The sequence below is a fragment of the Archocentrus centrarchus genome, chromosome 11 (genome assembly GCF_007364275.1).
Source record: "Archocentrus centrarchus isolate MPI-CPG fArcCen1 chromosome 11, fArcCen1, whole genome shotgun sequence".
NCBI classification, from domain to species: domain Eukaryota; kingdom Metazoa; phylum Chordata; class Actinopteri; order Cichliformes; family Cichlidae; genus Archocentrus; species Archocentrus centrarchus.
In genome coordinates this window covers 20,692,327-20,708,416 of record NC_044356.1, presented here as the reverse complement: position 1 = coordinate 20,708,416, position 16,090 = coordinate 20,692,327, and the positions used below count along the sequence as shown (strand labels likewise).

The 16,090-nt window shown below is 43.3% G+C and overlaps 1 protein-coding gene across 1 annotated transcript; it reads left to right on the top strand.

Annotated features, from left to right (window-relative positions):
* On the top strand, positions 1-14,336 carry LOC115788274 (integrin beta-8-like). The gene is given in 14 exon segments (XM_030741244.1): positions 1-94; positions 1,028-1,113; positions 3,621-3,792; positions 4,716-4,822; positions 5,202-5,341; positions 5,573-5,666; positions 5,668-5,694; positions 5,696-5,740; positions 10,129-10,287; positions 10,445-10,540; positions 10,686-10,778; positions 11,788-11,928; positions 13,351-13,765; positions 14,218-14,336. Coding segments are annotated over 14 exon segments (1,788 nt in total).
* Positions 14,337-16,090: the final 1,754 nt, after the last annotated feature.

The following is a 16,090-nucleotide window of genomic DNA, read 5'->3' as shown; positions in this document are numbered from 1 at the left end:
ATGACTTCCTGGCTACGCACATACGACTGCGCCCGTCTGTGCCTCCTGCTCTGCTGTTTGGTGGTCATTTCCAGCGGAGAATCCTTCAGTCCCGGTGAGTGGAGGCTCATTAGGACTAATTACATCACATCCCAGCAGTTAGCCTGCATCTTGTAGCTATTATGTCAAGCGATCAATGAGCAGCATTACCCCCATCCCACATTATCTATATTCACTGCTTGAAGTCATGTAAAAGACTCATAATGGGGATTTGGCTCATGTAGAGGAGTCAGAAACTAATCATTTCTGAAAGGAAACCCTACAGCCTCACACAAAGGTTCCTGCAGCAGCAGCAGATAACCAATCCAACCCTCTTGGTTCAGCACGTATTGAACATTTATAATTATAAGTTAATTGCTTCACCTTCACAGTGGTTTGCCAGAGGCCAGCTGGGAGTGCTAATTGGGTGTGAGTGGCTTGATAGTGGGCAGTTAGTGATGCTCAGACCTGCAGCCTGTCCTGCATTCCAGCCTTGGAGCTCTCTGTAATAACTCTGGAAAATTAGATTCTGGCAGATAAAACACTCCACTCCAGAAAGCCTGAGGTTCCCTTTGTCACTCAGTACAATCTGCACCTCTCACTATACTTTTCTGCAAATCTTATATAGAGATATCCTGTTTGAGAGACTAGTTATGGAGTCACTATCTATCCATACAGCATTCATTCATTCATTGCCTCATGATTAGATGTCCTGTGAGCCTGTATGTGGGTGTAGGGGGTTGCCACTCCTGCATATCCAGTACCTGTTTCCAGATGGTGGCTGATTTGTACTTAACGGGCTCTTATGAGATGCTAAGTGGTGCTCCTATCATCAGAAGTGTCTACTATCCACAGGGGTTCAGCTGCATGGCTAATAAGTGTTGACACACACATTCTTTCATATGCTAATCTCGGATTCTTCCCTCCTCCCCCCCATCTTTTTTTCTGCATTCCTTTTTTTTTTTTTTTCACTGCCTCCTCCATCTCTCTTCCTCTCTTTCTTCAGCAGGTGACAGTGTGTGCCGGTCTCCCGGCATCACCTCTTGTACAGACTGTCTTCGACGTGGACCACGGTGTGCCTGGTGTTTCAAAGAGGTAGGATTGTGTATGAACGTGTGTTTATGTGTGAGAGACAAACGTGGCACGCACACAGCAGCATTCCTCAGATGACATGAACCAAAGCTTTGATCCAGTCCACAAATGTGAATATAATGTGCACGTTTGAGCTCGGTGGCGTGCCTCATGACTCGTGTGAGTGTGCCGGCCTCCGTGTGAATGTTTCCATCTACGCTTTCTCATGTGGAAGGCAGAGACAGAGCTACTTTTCCATCCGTGTGTTTAGTCTCAACACACTTACACATATTGCTGCTTCCGCCCGTGTCTGTATCTCTGCCTGTGTGTCGGTCTGTCTCATAAAGAGCCCACCCTGAATCAGCCTCGAGGAACCGTAAAGCTTCCCAGTACCACACCAGTCACAACACACAGATAGAAATTATTAGACCAGACTGTCAGCATGTGTGTCTTTACAGACTTCAGGTGCTTTCCCGCCCTGTGAACCCTACACCTCTTTGACATCATCAAGAGGAGTCGGGTTCACTGGTGCGTGTGTGTCTGTGCTTCAAAAGTTACCTCGTTAACCTCCTACACACACACACACACAGTCACATAAACTCACAGAGCTTATGCTTGGATAAGCATTAAACAGTGCTGGTACAGTTCTTGTTAATATGCATGTTCACATTTGGCTGTTAATATTCAGAGTCTGTTAAAGAGGCAGACTATGTAAGGAAAGTCCCGGGAAGTAAGTCTGAAACTTTTTCAAAGTTGTTACAGGGCAAATTATAGCCAGAGGGAATGCCGTAAATACACACAATCCAGTCTAGGTTTCAGGTTCAGGTCCTGGTCACATAGTTAGCTACAGTTTCAAGTTATATTGTAGACCACAGCTTTCCTCAGCTTTTCTTCTTATGATTCCACTCTTTCATCCCTTATCTGTTTCCCCCTCCTGCTTTTTAACTTGACTCAACTCAATCAGGCCCATGACAGATTAATTACAGTGTAAATACACATATTTAGTGGTGTAGATTTGTTTCTTGTGCCATTTCCTTGTATTTCTAAGTGTTTTTAACACAAACCTAAGTACCAAAGGTCACTAATCCTCTCCAAAGCTATAAGGCATGACACTGTTGTACTGTGCTGTTGTGGCAGTGGAGAGTTTAACAAACTTGAATTGAATTATATCTGAAAAAGAAAATGGGGTGCCTAATATTTTTTTCTAACTGTCCAAACAAACACTGAGCAAATTTCCTCTGCTCAGTGTTTGAGTACATAGAGAATAAATCTGGACGCGAGTAAACCTAAACAGAGACTTCGTCCTGATACTTCAAACTGATGAGTAATTTCAGGATCCCATTACAAAAACAGTCACGGTTCTCATGTCGGGGTAACTCCATCACAGATCAATACAAATGCACTAAAAGCAACAGGAATGAAAAATGAAACCACTGATTAATTGTGAAACTGGTTTCAATATCCCATGTTTCCCTGAGTGCAATAAACCAAAGAACTCTTTGAACTTCTGAGATATCAGGCAGGTGTGTAGAAGGAGGAGAAATGGATCAAAAGTTGTCAACAGACTCAAGAAACTGGAAATACAGTAAATGCGTACATTTTTTAATTGACGTAGTGGGAAACACTGGCACAAGCGTGGAGAAAACCTATGATTTTTTTTCTTCTGACTTCGAAATTGTTTACTCTGTCTTGCTTCAGACTGGCTGAAGGAGATGTGCTCATCATACAGATGAGATTACAGCAAAGAGATGGCTGCCGTGTATTCTGTGTTTTCCACAGTTCGAATGCCTTCTGTGTTATAGAATTTTAAATCACGAGTGAGATATAACCCCAACGTTTTTAGTGCTGTGTAAACATGTTGTGTAAGTTAAACACGGTGATGGTTTCAGCACTCTGTTAAAAACAATGCATGCAAATAGGGCAACGATTTAAGAACAATGATTCTCAAGTAAAATTGTTTTTGCATTTTATCATCTGTGGTAGACAAAATAATCCAGAATCCAGAGTAATCTCTAAATACGAATGAAAAGGCTCCAAACTGATATTGAATGGCCTTGATTTCTGGCCGTCAGGCAGCACTCCATTAAAAACAGGCAATTCATTAGTGGAAATCACTCAGTGGGTTTGGGACCACTTCTAAAACAAACCCAGCTTGCCGTATGCACACTTATCCTTACAAAGAAGAGAAAAAAAAAAAAAAAAAACAGCATATAGAGTTGCAATCTCTTAAATGAGCCCAAGCAGAAAATTTAACAAATAAGACTTTTTGGAAATCATGGACACTGCCTCCAGTGGGCCGAAGAAGAGAGAGACCATAGACCATCTGTTACATGTATTCATTAGTGCACATGGCATGGTAACTTTCACATCTGTGAATAATATTCAATATTCCTGGTTTTGGAGTAACATATGCTCCCATCCAGACGTCGTTGTTTTCAAAGAAGGCTTTGCTTATTTCACCCAGAGAATGCAAAACAGCATTCTGTCACCTTTTGGAGACCTTATTATTATTTTTTTTTTTTCACCTCTAGGATTTTCTAGATGGGGCGAGGCTAAGCCAGCGCTGTGACTTGCCAGATAACCTGCTCAGGAGGGGCTGTGCACTGGAGTTCATGGAGCAGTCAGAGGTCAAAGTGGAGGTCAATGCCACCATCAGCAGCACACAAGTTTCCCCAAGAGACATCAGTATCACCCTCAGACCAGGTAGACTAACTTGGATGTGAGCATAAAATAATCATCATTTTTTAAAAATGTGCCCAATATGCAGGCAGCACACCATTGCAGTGGCAGTGTAAATGACTAACACTTGGTGTTTTTTGCTTGCTTTGTGCGCAGAGCATAGCAATTTGCAAATGTGTTAAATATGGATGTATATTCTAAACAGTAAAAATTAAACAACACTCTTCAAACACCAGCGCAGTATAAGAAATATAAAAACAAACATTTGCGCTGGACAGAAAAAGAACAGACAAATAGGCTTAATCTCACCTTCTTTTTTGGATCAGGCCATGAAACTTCATCCACATCACGTGCAACGTTGCATTTAGCTCGGCAGCACAGCAAGCGCTGCCTGCAGCGCCATACTGGAGAGTAGAGCAACGAGTGGTGTGTGTTCAGTTTGGCACACATGGCAAATGCATCAGGTAATAGTGTTAATGGTTTCAGAGATAGGTGCTGCAAGAATCACTGTTAGTGTTTGAGCGATCAGGCAAAAAAAACAAACACACACAAATAACATTATTGTGGAGAAGTGGTGCCCTTAGTAAAGTCACAGTCCCTGTGTGTGTGTGTGTGTGTGTGTGTGTGTGTGTGTGTGTGTGTGTGTGTGTGGTAATCTGAGCTTTTGGTGGCTGGTCCAGTCGCTGCGAATAGCAGTGCACGTGAGTCCCTCCCACTGAAATTGTTGGCCTTCCTCATAATTACATATATAGAGATGAGCAGGAAAGTGAGAGCAGAAGCAAGATGACTTTCAGTCTGGAGGGTTCAGCCAACCTCTACCTAACAAATGTTTCACTGTATCCATGCTACACAGAGATGCTGGTGCTTTAGTGCAGCATGCAGTATTTTTGAATTTTGCTCACTGCAGCTTATATGTTGTGTGCGTCTGTGTGCGTGTTGGTTTCTAGGTTCAGCAGCCAGTTTTGTTGTGTCGGTGAAGCAGCTGGAGCGTTATCCCGTGGATCTGTACTACCTGGTGGATGTATCGGCTTCTATGCAGGAAAACCTTGATCATGTAGGTGTGAAAATGCTCATCTGTCACTTTGCTGCTCAGTGAGTCAGTGAAGATTTGTTCCACGCCTTCTTCCTGAATGTTCTATATACAAATATAGCTGCAAGGACTGTTTTCTATGTAAAAATATGAAGTAAAGGAAATCTCATAAGGATATATAATGAGATCGACACTGACTTTTATAACGAATACAGAAATGAAGCAGAGGAAATGGTTAATAAATAAGCTTGTTTTCTGTCTGTTGTGCCTGATTTTATTTCGGATCATCTTCCAAATCTTATTTGTATCCTCTTTTGCGCCTCCTTCTTTTACTCTTCTCTTCTGGTGTGCCACTCTTACCTGTCCTTGTCCTGCCTCTACCTGCTTTCTGTATGTGGCACAGCTAAAGACGGTGGGTGTAGCTCTGTCCCTTCGTATGACGGAGCACTCTTCAGACCTTTGGCTGGGTTTCGGCTCATTTGTGGACAAGCCTGTTTCTCCTTACATCAACGTTCATCCTTCTAAGATCAGCAATCCCTGCAGGTAAGAGAACTTGCTGGTGAGCATTTGTATTTAGAATATTTTTTAACTAATTTTCAGTGTCACTGTTTGAGTGATCATTTAAAAATGTATATATATAATGATACATAATAAATAATTTAGCTGCGTTAGTTGCTTGGGGCACGTTGTCATCAGGATGAGCTGTGCAACATACAGCAGTCCCCAATGCTAATAATAAATAAACCTTTTTTTTTTTTTTTTGTCTCTCACAAGCGATTTTGAGATCCGCTGTCGTCCAGCCCATGGCTTCCACCATGTCCTCAGCATGACGAGCAATATGAGCGAGTTCACACGGGTGATCAAGCGCCCAGCGCATCTCTGGTAACATGGACCACACCTGAAGGAGGACTAGATGCCATGCTGCAAGCTGCTGTCTGCCAGGTGGGCATGTGTTTATATGTAGTTTATGTACATGAGTTGTCATGATCCTGGGCCGTTCAACCAGTGTGCTTCATGTTTCTTCTTTGAGTTGTGTTTGTAAGTTGGCTTATGGATTAGGATATTAGTTTGTCCTAGTTTTCTGTTATAGTTATTGTGTTTGTTCCTGTTTCCCTCATGTTGTCTTCCCCGTGGGCTTGTGTTCAGCTGTCTGTGTCATCCCTCCTGTGTCTAGTCTGTGTTGTCATGTTTGCTCACTTCCTGTTTTATTTTGATGATCCTTTTGTCCTGTGTGCTTTGTTTGGTTTTGCTTCCTGTGTCTCGTTAGTGTGTTCTGTCACCTGTTCTCCCCAGATGTTTCCACTTCCCTCATTATCCCTTTGTGTATAGCTTAACGTTAGTTCTTGCCTTGTGAGTCCTGCATTGGGGTCCTCTGCCTGCCACAGCACCACATGACATGAATACATATATAAAGGCCCAAGTAGTTTTCACACAGCCATACACATTCTTCTCAGTACATACATTTCACACTCACCCCCCCAACACGCTGAGTGGGAGGAGGGGGCGGGCGGGCCTTCTCACACCCCAGTTCCGTGCACCCGCCTGGGGATGGGGACTGGCTCTTGTCCGGGGCTGGGTTGGCTGCTTCCCTGGGTTTGCGCTGGCTTGGTGCTGGTACCGCTCTCACAATTAGGTGTCCCTGTTTGTTACATGTGCGTATGCATGAGTGTGTGACTGGTGCATGCGAATGTGCGTGCGTGTGTATGTGCGTGTGTGTACATGAGGGAATGACTGGTACGTGTGTGTGTGTGTGTGTGTACGTGCGTGCTTGTGAGAGTGTGTGTGTGGACAGCTGGGCCTGGGTTGGTGGCTTGCCGAGCATTGGCACCTGTGGGACACGGAGGGTGGGAGTTACCCCTCCCTACCGCTCCACGCTGCTCCCCCCTGGTCGTCACTGCCGCCCCTGGGGTGTGGGTGCCCGTGGGTCCCGGGATGTGTGGCCGGATGTCTCGGCATGGTTTTTGGCCTGCTCCCTTGGCGGCCGTGACCTGGGGGTGGCTTGGGCCTCTTTGGCGCGTGGGGGGCCTCTGCCGGGTGTCGGGCTGCTCTCGGGCACTTGGGACCTCGGGGGCCGCATGCCTGGCTCGTGCTGGGGGTGCCGGCCTGCCGGGGGGGGTGGGCTGCCCGTCGTCTCTGGCTCTCTGGACTCTAGCCCCTGGATTGTGGGGGTTCCGTCTGTAGCCTCCCTCCTTCCTCTTCTGGGGAGTGTACGCGGTTGCCATCGGGATGTGTGGCCCCAAGTCTTCTGAGCTCCTGTGCTGTGGAAGGCCTGGGTCCCCTGGGTCCTTCCCTATCTGCCTCTGGATCGCGGGGGTCATGGTTGCAGTTTCTCGCCCTCATTATCGAATACATTGCATGAGAAAGGCGCATACACACACATCACTACAAACAATAAACTTGTGTGTATGTGTGTGTGTGTGTGTGTGTATATGTAGGTGCATATGTGTGTGTGTGTGTGTGTGTGTGTGTGTGTGTGTGTGAGTATATCAACCCCTTTTATTTTTTTATTTTTTTTCTATCTCCTTTCTTCCCTCCCCCCCCCCCCCCCCCCCCCTTTTCTCCCCCCCACCTCTTGTTCTTGCCCCTTCCATGTTGCCTGTCAGACTTGGCATGAATAACTAAATAAAAAGATAAATAAATAAAAATAAAATTGCAAACATTAACAAGAAGAGCCTATAGGAAACATATAGAGCTGTTCTTGTCAAAGCAAATATGTTTGGTACATCAGTGCATTCGGATCATCATTCCGTTTGTGAAAGATGCCAGACATGACAGGCTAAAAAAAAAAAAATAAAGCCCAAGAAATTGTTTTATTTATTTATTTTTTTTAAAAAATGTGGGATTTAATTCCAGCATCATTTATTAAAATAATCCAAGTATTCCTCCCTAAAAATGTATTTTGACAGCACCGTTTTTGGGAAGTGGGGGACCAATTGATGTGGTTTTCCCATTCTTACCTGATTTTAGTTGATCAACAGCTTAGACCCTGCATTCTCGTAATTTCTGTTTCATAAACCATCAGACGTATTAAATGAGCAACAAGTCTGGACTGCAGTCAGTCCAGTTTAGCACTTGGACTATTTTACCTGTAAAATGTGCCAAATTTAGTTTGGTCTTGCTGAAATAATTAAGAGCTTTCCTAAAAACTACATCATCTACATGACAACATATATTCCTCCAAAACACATTTATATCATTCAGCATTAATGGTGCCTTCACAGATGTTCAAGTTACTGTAATGCCCACCTCATGCTGTCGTGGAGTCTGGCTTTTGAAATGTACACTAAAAACAAGCCCATAACCCGGAGAGCTCTGTGATTTCCAGATTTTGATTGGTCAGACCACGGGACAGATTTCACTCTGTCATCCTAAATTACCTTGGTTAGAGATCTGCTGACTGCTTATCTGGATCTTCTTTCAAGTCCGTATTTAGTCAGTTCACCTTTGGATGCCATCACAGCAGTTATGTACATCTGGACGCTGCAATTTTATTCCACTCTTCTCTGCAAAACTACTTAAGCGCTGTCAGGTTGCACAGGGTCAACCATGAACAGTACCATTCATGTCCAGCCACAAATTCTCTGTTGGATTGAGCTCTGGGCTTTGATTCAGCCACTCCAGAACATTCACCTTGGTGCCTTTAAACTGTTTCTGTATAGCTTTTGCTGAATGCTTCATTTCACTGACTTTCTGGAACATAGTCCAGGTTATAATATTCTCTTGCAGACTGAATCAGACGGTTCTCCAAGATTTATCTATATGTTGCTGCATTCATTTTACTTTCATTTTGTCAGAGATGGTGCATTTGTGTTGGTGTGCAATGTTTGGTGTCCACCAAACACAGTGTCTAGTCTTATGGCCAAAAAGCACCATTTTGACCAAAGCCCCTTCTTCCAGTTGACTTTGAAGTCTCCCACATTCCTTTAGGTGAACTCCAGCTGAGATTTAATGAGCTTTGTGGCTTTCTCTTTGTCACGCTCCCATAAAGCCTGCTCTGGTGAAGATCCCACTGTTGTATGCAGAGCCTCTCCCATCTCAGCTGCTGAGGCATTAACTCCTTCAGAGTAGTCATAGATGTCTTGTTGGCCCCCTTCAATAGTTTCCTTCTTGCACAGTCACTGCTTGTAGGCAGATTTACACGCATGCCATAGGATGATGAATTTAACTGAACTCCAGGGGATGTTCAATAATTTGGTTATTGACCCATACATTTCTCTGAGTTGCTTGAAGTGTTCTTTTGCCTTCATGGTGTAATTGTTGCCAGGAATACCGATTAGCCAGTGACTGTACCTTCCAGACACAGGTGTCTTTATACTGCAGTCACTTGAGACACATTCACTACACTAAAGCCTTTCAGTAATTATGAACCTACTAGCACTGATTGGCTGGAACTATGTTGAATTAGGTCAGTCATTTTGAAGGGTTTGAATATTTATGTGAGTTTTATACATGATATATTTTTAATTAATTTCCACTATTTAGTAGAAAGAGTTGAAAGCTGAAATTGACCATGATTCCATTTATAAAAGCAAAAAAAAAAAAAGGAAAACATAGGCCCTGAACATAAAGTTTTAATTTGGTGTTAAATTTGCAAGTTTAAAAGAGGCTTTTTTTTTTTTTCTTTTTTTTCTGGAAGAATAGTGTCACTCTCATAGTGATGCATATTGCTGCAGTAATCCCACTAAGTAATGACACCCCATGTGTGGTATGGCAGACACACGCAGTCAGATTCACAGTTGCTTACATTATAGTTTCTGGGGGGGTTATGTGTCACACCATGCAGGGGGCCCCTGAGTAACCATCTCGCAGGGAAATACTACGCTGGTCATCAGTCTAGAAATAGACTCTCCATTATGTCAGACCTACTTATAAGCTAACTAGGTTTCCCTAAATACACACATGTGCACACACTGGCCCATTTTCTCACACTGTGAAAAGAGTCACTGTATGAGTCACGGACATAAAGAGGAGACTCCATGTCTGATAGACAAACGACTCCTGATTTTTCTTTAATTGGACACTGCAGAAAAACCTGATCATCGTGGAAACTAATGCAGTTCAGATGTGTAAAATGTTTCAGTATGCATTTTTTCCCACACTTGTAAATCCTTAAAACATGAAGCATGCACATTTTTTCCACATCGCTCTGTATAAATGTCAATAACTTTGTGATTTAGGGGAATAACAAAAATCACTCTGCAAAAAACACAGAGACAGAGAATAGATCTACGGTGGTGTTTGGTTTTAGTATTAGGATGAAAAAATATGATTTTTCAAATGAAAGGCTGAGCATAATATTGTGTCTTGACTTCTTTCTGCATCTGTTTTAGAGGGCCATTGGTTGGCGACCAGAGGCAAAGCGTCTTTTGCTCATGATGACCGACCAGCCTTCTCACCTCGCCCTGGATAGCCGGCTGGCCGGGATCGTCGTGCCACACGACGGCCTGTGTCACCTGGAGGACAACGTCTACAAAGGGAGCACCAGGATGGTGAGAGATGGACAGAACTTACAAGTGCCAAACCATCTAACTGAGCATTTAGTACAGGAGGTTTTTAGATATTTGATCAGACAATGCTGGACTGAGTTGGCATATTGAGATCATAGCCGAATTCATGCTTTTATACTTTGGTCTTTCACATTTTTAGGACCATCCCAGTTTGGGCCAATTGTCTGATAAGCTGCTTGAAAATCATATCTTCTCCATCTTTGCTGTGGAAAAGCAGCAGTACCAGTGGTATGAGGTAATGTGCCTGACACATGCACTGAGAAAACATCCAGTGAACACATTTTTTACACTCACGCCAATTTCAGGGGAACATTTGAGGGAGAAACATTTTAAAAACACCACATATATTTCTCTACTCTCATCTCCCTTTCCTTTTCTAGGAATTGATGCAACTGCTGCCTGGCTCCTACCTGGGAAAGTTAGGCCTCTTCCAGGCTCCGAATCTCATAGACCTGGTGGTGGATGCATACAAGGTACAAAGCACTCAACTACACCTCCCCTCTCAGGTCCTTTTGTCCTTCTTTAGTGTCTTATTTATTCTTTGGACAAAGATGGGGACAAATGAAAGGTGGGAAAGACGAGAAGAGCAGCACAACAAGAGCTGGATTCATGACCCCGCACATTCCTGGCTCAGAAATGTTGAGACAAAGTTTGTTGCCGGTCTGCTGAAGCAACTCGAACTTGGTGCTCTTCTTGACTTGTTTAATCATGCGGGCTGAGTAATAATGCATTTCCTGTTTGAAAAGTGTGTCCTGCTTATGTGTACCCCAGAAACTGAAGTTTATGCAAGAAAAATCTTAAATGATCTGCAGCTTAAAGTCCCAAAGTTGGGAAAACAGATGATGGGGAGTTACCTAAAGCCCGAAGAAACAAAGAAACAAACAAAAAAAACACAGAGGAGAATTAGAGGTTACAAAAGAGTAAGGGTTTGTGTGTGAGACTCACCACGGGGTTAATTCACTTGGCAGAGTATAATCTTGCCTCCGGCACAGCGCTGCATTGTTTGCTTCGAGAATCTGCCGAATCCACAGAATTGGGTGCGCAGCCACGCATACGTGCAGAAACACACACATACACAAACAGCGGAGCCTGAACAGAAGCTGGCATTATAATAGCTATCAGATCCCCACAGAAAACCATGTGTCCTAATCAGGGAGGAACACAAAGATGCTATTTTTGGCCCCACCTCCTTGTTCCCATAAATCCCAGTGAAAGAGAGGGCTGCAGTAAGGGCTTTCAGGAACAATGTGACAACTTTAATTAATGAGCGATCTCCTTTTCAGTGTCTTTTTTTCTCCTTCTTTCATCATTACTGTTCACTCTCACAGATTATGCTCATTAAAATTTCAAATAGCTCTTTCCGTTCCCTTTTATCGTAACCTACATTGCCTTCTAATCATTGCAATAAGCTGAGTTTCTTTATATCAGGCACTAAACTTAATGTTCCTTGTTTATGTCTCTCTCTGCCTTTGCTTTGCCCAGAGGTTGTTATCAGAGGTGGTGGTGTCTGTGTCAGTGGAGGACAAGGCAGTCAGCAGGTACTGGGTGTCTGTAACTCCTCTCTGTCCTGATGGATCCACTGCTAAAGAGCACAGCTGTATGGGGGTGCAGCCTGACCAGACGGTAAACACAAATGCAGACCCTCAGTACCCAGCAGGGTTGGAGCATGTGCATGCGCTGAATGTTATTTTTATTTCTAAGGGAATAAATGAATTAAGCCACCAGAGGTGTCACAAGGCATTTATTGGTTGTATCAGATTACTCTGACATACACAAACACCCTCACACAAGCATCGCTGAGAGCTTTACGTGACAGAAAAGATTTGGTAAATAATCCGAGCTGAGCGGATTACACAGGCTGTGTTTAAGTGGAAAACATTTCCATGTGATTCCACGACCTTTTCCTCCCAAAATCCTTACCTCATATAGGAGTGTTTATACAGAGAAATAGGACATTTTATATTTAGAATTAGGTCACTGGACTTGCACTGCTTGATACCTGTTCTATTATCAAGCAGAAAAAAAGCCTTCACTACTGCAGAGAGCTCTTTAAGATACTTCTTAGCTGGGGCGCCTGGGTGGCTTAGTGGTGAAGCCGGCGACCACATACCTACGCCACGTTGCGGTGCGGGTGGTGCGGGTTCGCGTCCCAGCCTGGCGCCGATGTATCTTTCCCCCATTTCCTGTCTCTCTCCACTGTCACAAAAAGCTGCTGTGGCCAAAAATGAAAAGAGAAAAAAAAAGATACTTCTTAGCTGTGCACGGTAATTTTCTGCTTCAGCAGTAATGATTATACAAAAGGCTACTGTCACAAAATGTTCAGCTGTAGCAAGCAAAGAGACCCTGCTTTGGTACTAATTATAGCATCTTTAGTACATTTAGAAAGTTTCTTTCTGTTGACTCTCTTAACTTCCTATGAGACTTCTTTCGTCACCTTTTGGGCTGCTTATCTTTATTGAACCTCACGATACCAGTCACTGCTCTAAAGTTACGCCACTGTTCAGAGAAACTCAGGCCCCTTAATATGTGGGTGGATTAGAGACGAATTATGGAAACAATTACCAGAATGGAGATAAAAATCAATAGAAAGGCTTGCCTGTGATCACAAAGCTTTGGCACGCACAATTTTCTACATCAGGCACATCAACAGAATAATTACTCAAATTCAACCTCAGTAAGAATTTTCTATCCAACTGTTTAGGAGTTGTTAGAGATTTCTGTAATCATGCAGTGAGAGTGAGTTCATTCACACCTTTTTAGATTTACAACCACAGCTTGATGCAGAAAAATGTTTTCTATACAGTCCACATCACTGTGGAAGTGTTTAAGATAGACTCTCTGATCTAAATGTCTATGTTAACATGCTCACATACTAATGACCTGAGTTTAGTATGTTGGCTAATGAGAACGGCATTAGCTGTGGTTATTTAGTCATGAACAAAAGTAATGAACAATTGACAATGCCATCCACAATTAGAGCAGGGTTTAATTCCCTTTTAAACTTTCCCTACTGCTTATAATAAACATATTTATTTTGCCATGCAGGTCTACTTCAATATCACGATTGGCCAGCACTCCTGTCCCGATGATGGTAAAGATGAAGATGTAACAGTCATGGTCCGTCCTGTGGGTTACAATGAATCCACTGTCGTGAGGATCCACTCTAAATGTCAGTGCAGATGTGGACCGGCGGGACAATGCCAAGATGCCAAGCAGTCGCCATGCAGACAGACCCAAAATGGCAACAATCAGGAACAGAGGCCAAACTATGGGATGATTAAGGACTCCGATTCAAACAAGAATTGCAGAGCAGATGGGTCTGATGTGGTCTGCAGTGGCCGGGGAGTGTGCGAATGTGGGAAGTGTGTTTGCGAGCAGAGCAGGCTCGGGGCAGTGTACGGAAAATACTGTGAATTAGACGACTTCTCCTGCCCATACGAAGGGGGGCTGTTGTGTGGAAGTAAGGGGGACACACTTAGAGATGCTAAAAATAATAATCTAAATTCTCTGTTGATCTCTGTAATGCCTTTTCCTCTCGCCTCTGTGTCTCTCAGGTCGGGTGTGTGTGTGTTAGGCGAGTGTGCGTGTGACGAAGGATGGACAGGAGATAGCTGCGGCTGTCCTGTCTCCACAGCAACCTGCCAATCACCGAATGGCTTGCTTTGCAGTGGGAGAGGGAAGTGTGTGTGTGGTAAGTGCATGTGCGATGACCCCCAACACTCCGGAGACTTCTGCGAGCGTTGCCCTGCTTGCCAAAGCACCTGTCAATCATATTGGTAATTAACAGCTTATATTTGCTACCACAAAGCATGATGGGAACGCTGACAGATTGAGTCAGATGTTTGAATTTGAGACTGATTTTTTATTTTCCTTTTGTTTTTTTGTGTTTGTTTGTGTTGCTGTGTCTTTTAGGAAGTGTGTGGGCTGCCATCTTTCTCATGGTCTGGCACAAAAAGAGGCAGGACAGTGCAACCACACTTGTGCACCACTGGTCGGCTACATGGATGATGTATCAGGTACAGCTGGTATAGCGAATAGAATCTGCTGTGAATGCAGTTTCATTGTTTTCAGTTTTGTGGACAGTAAGAGCTGTGACAAATTTAGTCGCTTTTATTTTAAGCTTTGGCTCGGTTTGAATTTGTTCTTGGGTTTGAAATAGTTTGCCTCTTATTTACTATTTGACAAGCAACCGTTAGAGCTGCTTGTATTGATCATTTTTTGGCAAGCTCGGCAAGCCCTAAAAGCAACAGTATGTGAAGTTACATGAAGTGCTATTACACCTGTCGACAAACAGTTGCCTGTTTACACATTCAGCAGACACAGAGCAATACTTGTATATTGCACGCATTTGGGCCAAAGCCATTTGGGCATTTAGAAACAGCAACGGGTCGATTTCACTAAGATTGAGGACGCTGCATTGTAGCAACTTGTAAAGCAATACCCAAATCATACCATGTTTTATCACCTCTTTCACCATAATTAACAAAATGAACATCATCCATGAAACTGGCAACAGAGGCCATAAACTCACAATGAAAGTGTTTACTAAAGCCACAAATTAAGTGAAAAGTTGAGTCATTTTCCTGTAGATAACCATTTAATGTGACCTCTTTTTCAACCAGAGATGTCACCCCCTGCTGGCCACTAGAAAAACTGCAACTTTAATGTGTTTCTGCATTAGCGTCGTTTGTCGGACCCATCTTTTAGATACAGTCTGTGATTTAGAGTTGCCTTTCTGGCCATCTGATGTGTTTAAGTCCAACATTCACTGTCCTTTTAGCTCAGTTTTGGTCTCCACAGCAAAATGCTATGTTTACCAGTTGGTCACTAAATAGGAAAAAGACCCCAGATTACTGCGAGGAGAAGCATAGTTAGGTTATCATTACATAGAGATCTTCAATTAATTCTTTTAGTTTTACTAAAATACTGTCATGTGATACACTGCGATGTACTGAGCACATCTGCTTCACTCCCCCATGTGTTTATATACCACTGCAGCAACACTAAATTAATCAAATTTGTGTCTTCTCTCTCCCTCTTAGTCTGTGTTTTGTCTTGTCTCCCCATGCTGTCTTTTTCCTTTTGCTTCTGTTTCTTCTCTTCTCTTTCCTCTCACCCCCCCAACTGGTTGAGGCAGATGACTGCCCCTCCCTGAGCCTGGTTCTGCTGGAGGTTTCTTCCTGCTAAAAGAAAGTTTTTCCTTCCTACTGCGAAGTGCTTGCTCATAGGCAGTTGCTTGATTGTTGGGGTTTTCTCTAAAATACTGCAGAGTTTTTACCTTACAGTATAATGTGCCTTGAGGTGGATGTTGTTGCGATCTGGTGCTATATAAATAAACCTGAATTGAATTTAATTGAAAAAGTAGAGCTATAAAACAGGGCAGCTCTATGGCAGTGCTGCTCTGATCATTATTTTGTTCAAACTAATCCTCTAGGATTTGAGTCTTGTATCTCGGTCTGGATCTCACAGCTCTCTCTCTCTGCCTGGATTTTCAGGTCAAGCAGGCGAGACGTGGATTCACTGCATGTACATCAGTAATGACAGCTGTCGTAGCAGCTACCAGTTTCAGACCAGCTCAGAGTCTGGTCAGGCTCAACTTCTTATTAGCACAAGACCAGGTATAAAGTCAAAACACACACACACACTTTCGTTTGAGGTCACATCCGTTGCTACCACTGCTGCGCTACTACACCTTGGTGTATTTGAGTCAGCAAGCCTGCTGTCAGCATTACAGCTGTGTTTTAGATTTTCCCTCAGTTTCCACATCACTTTCTTGATTTTTTTT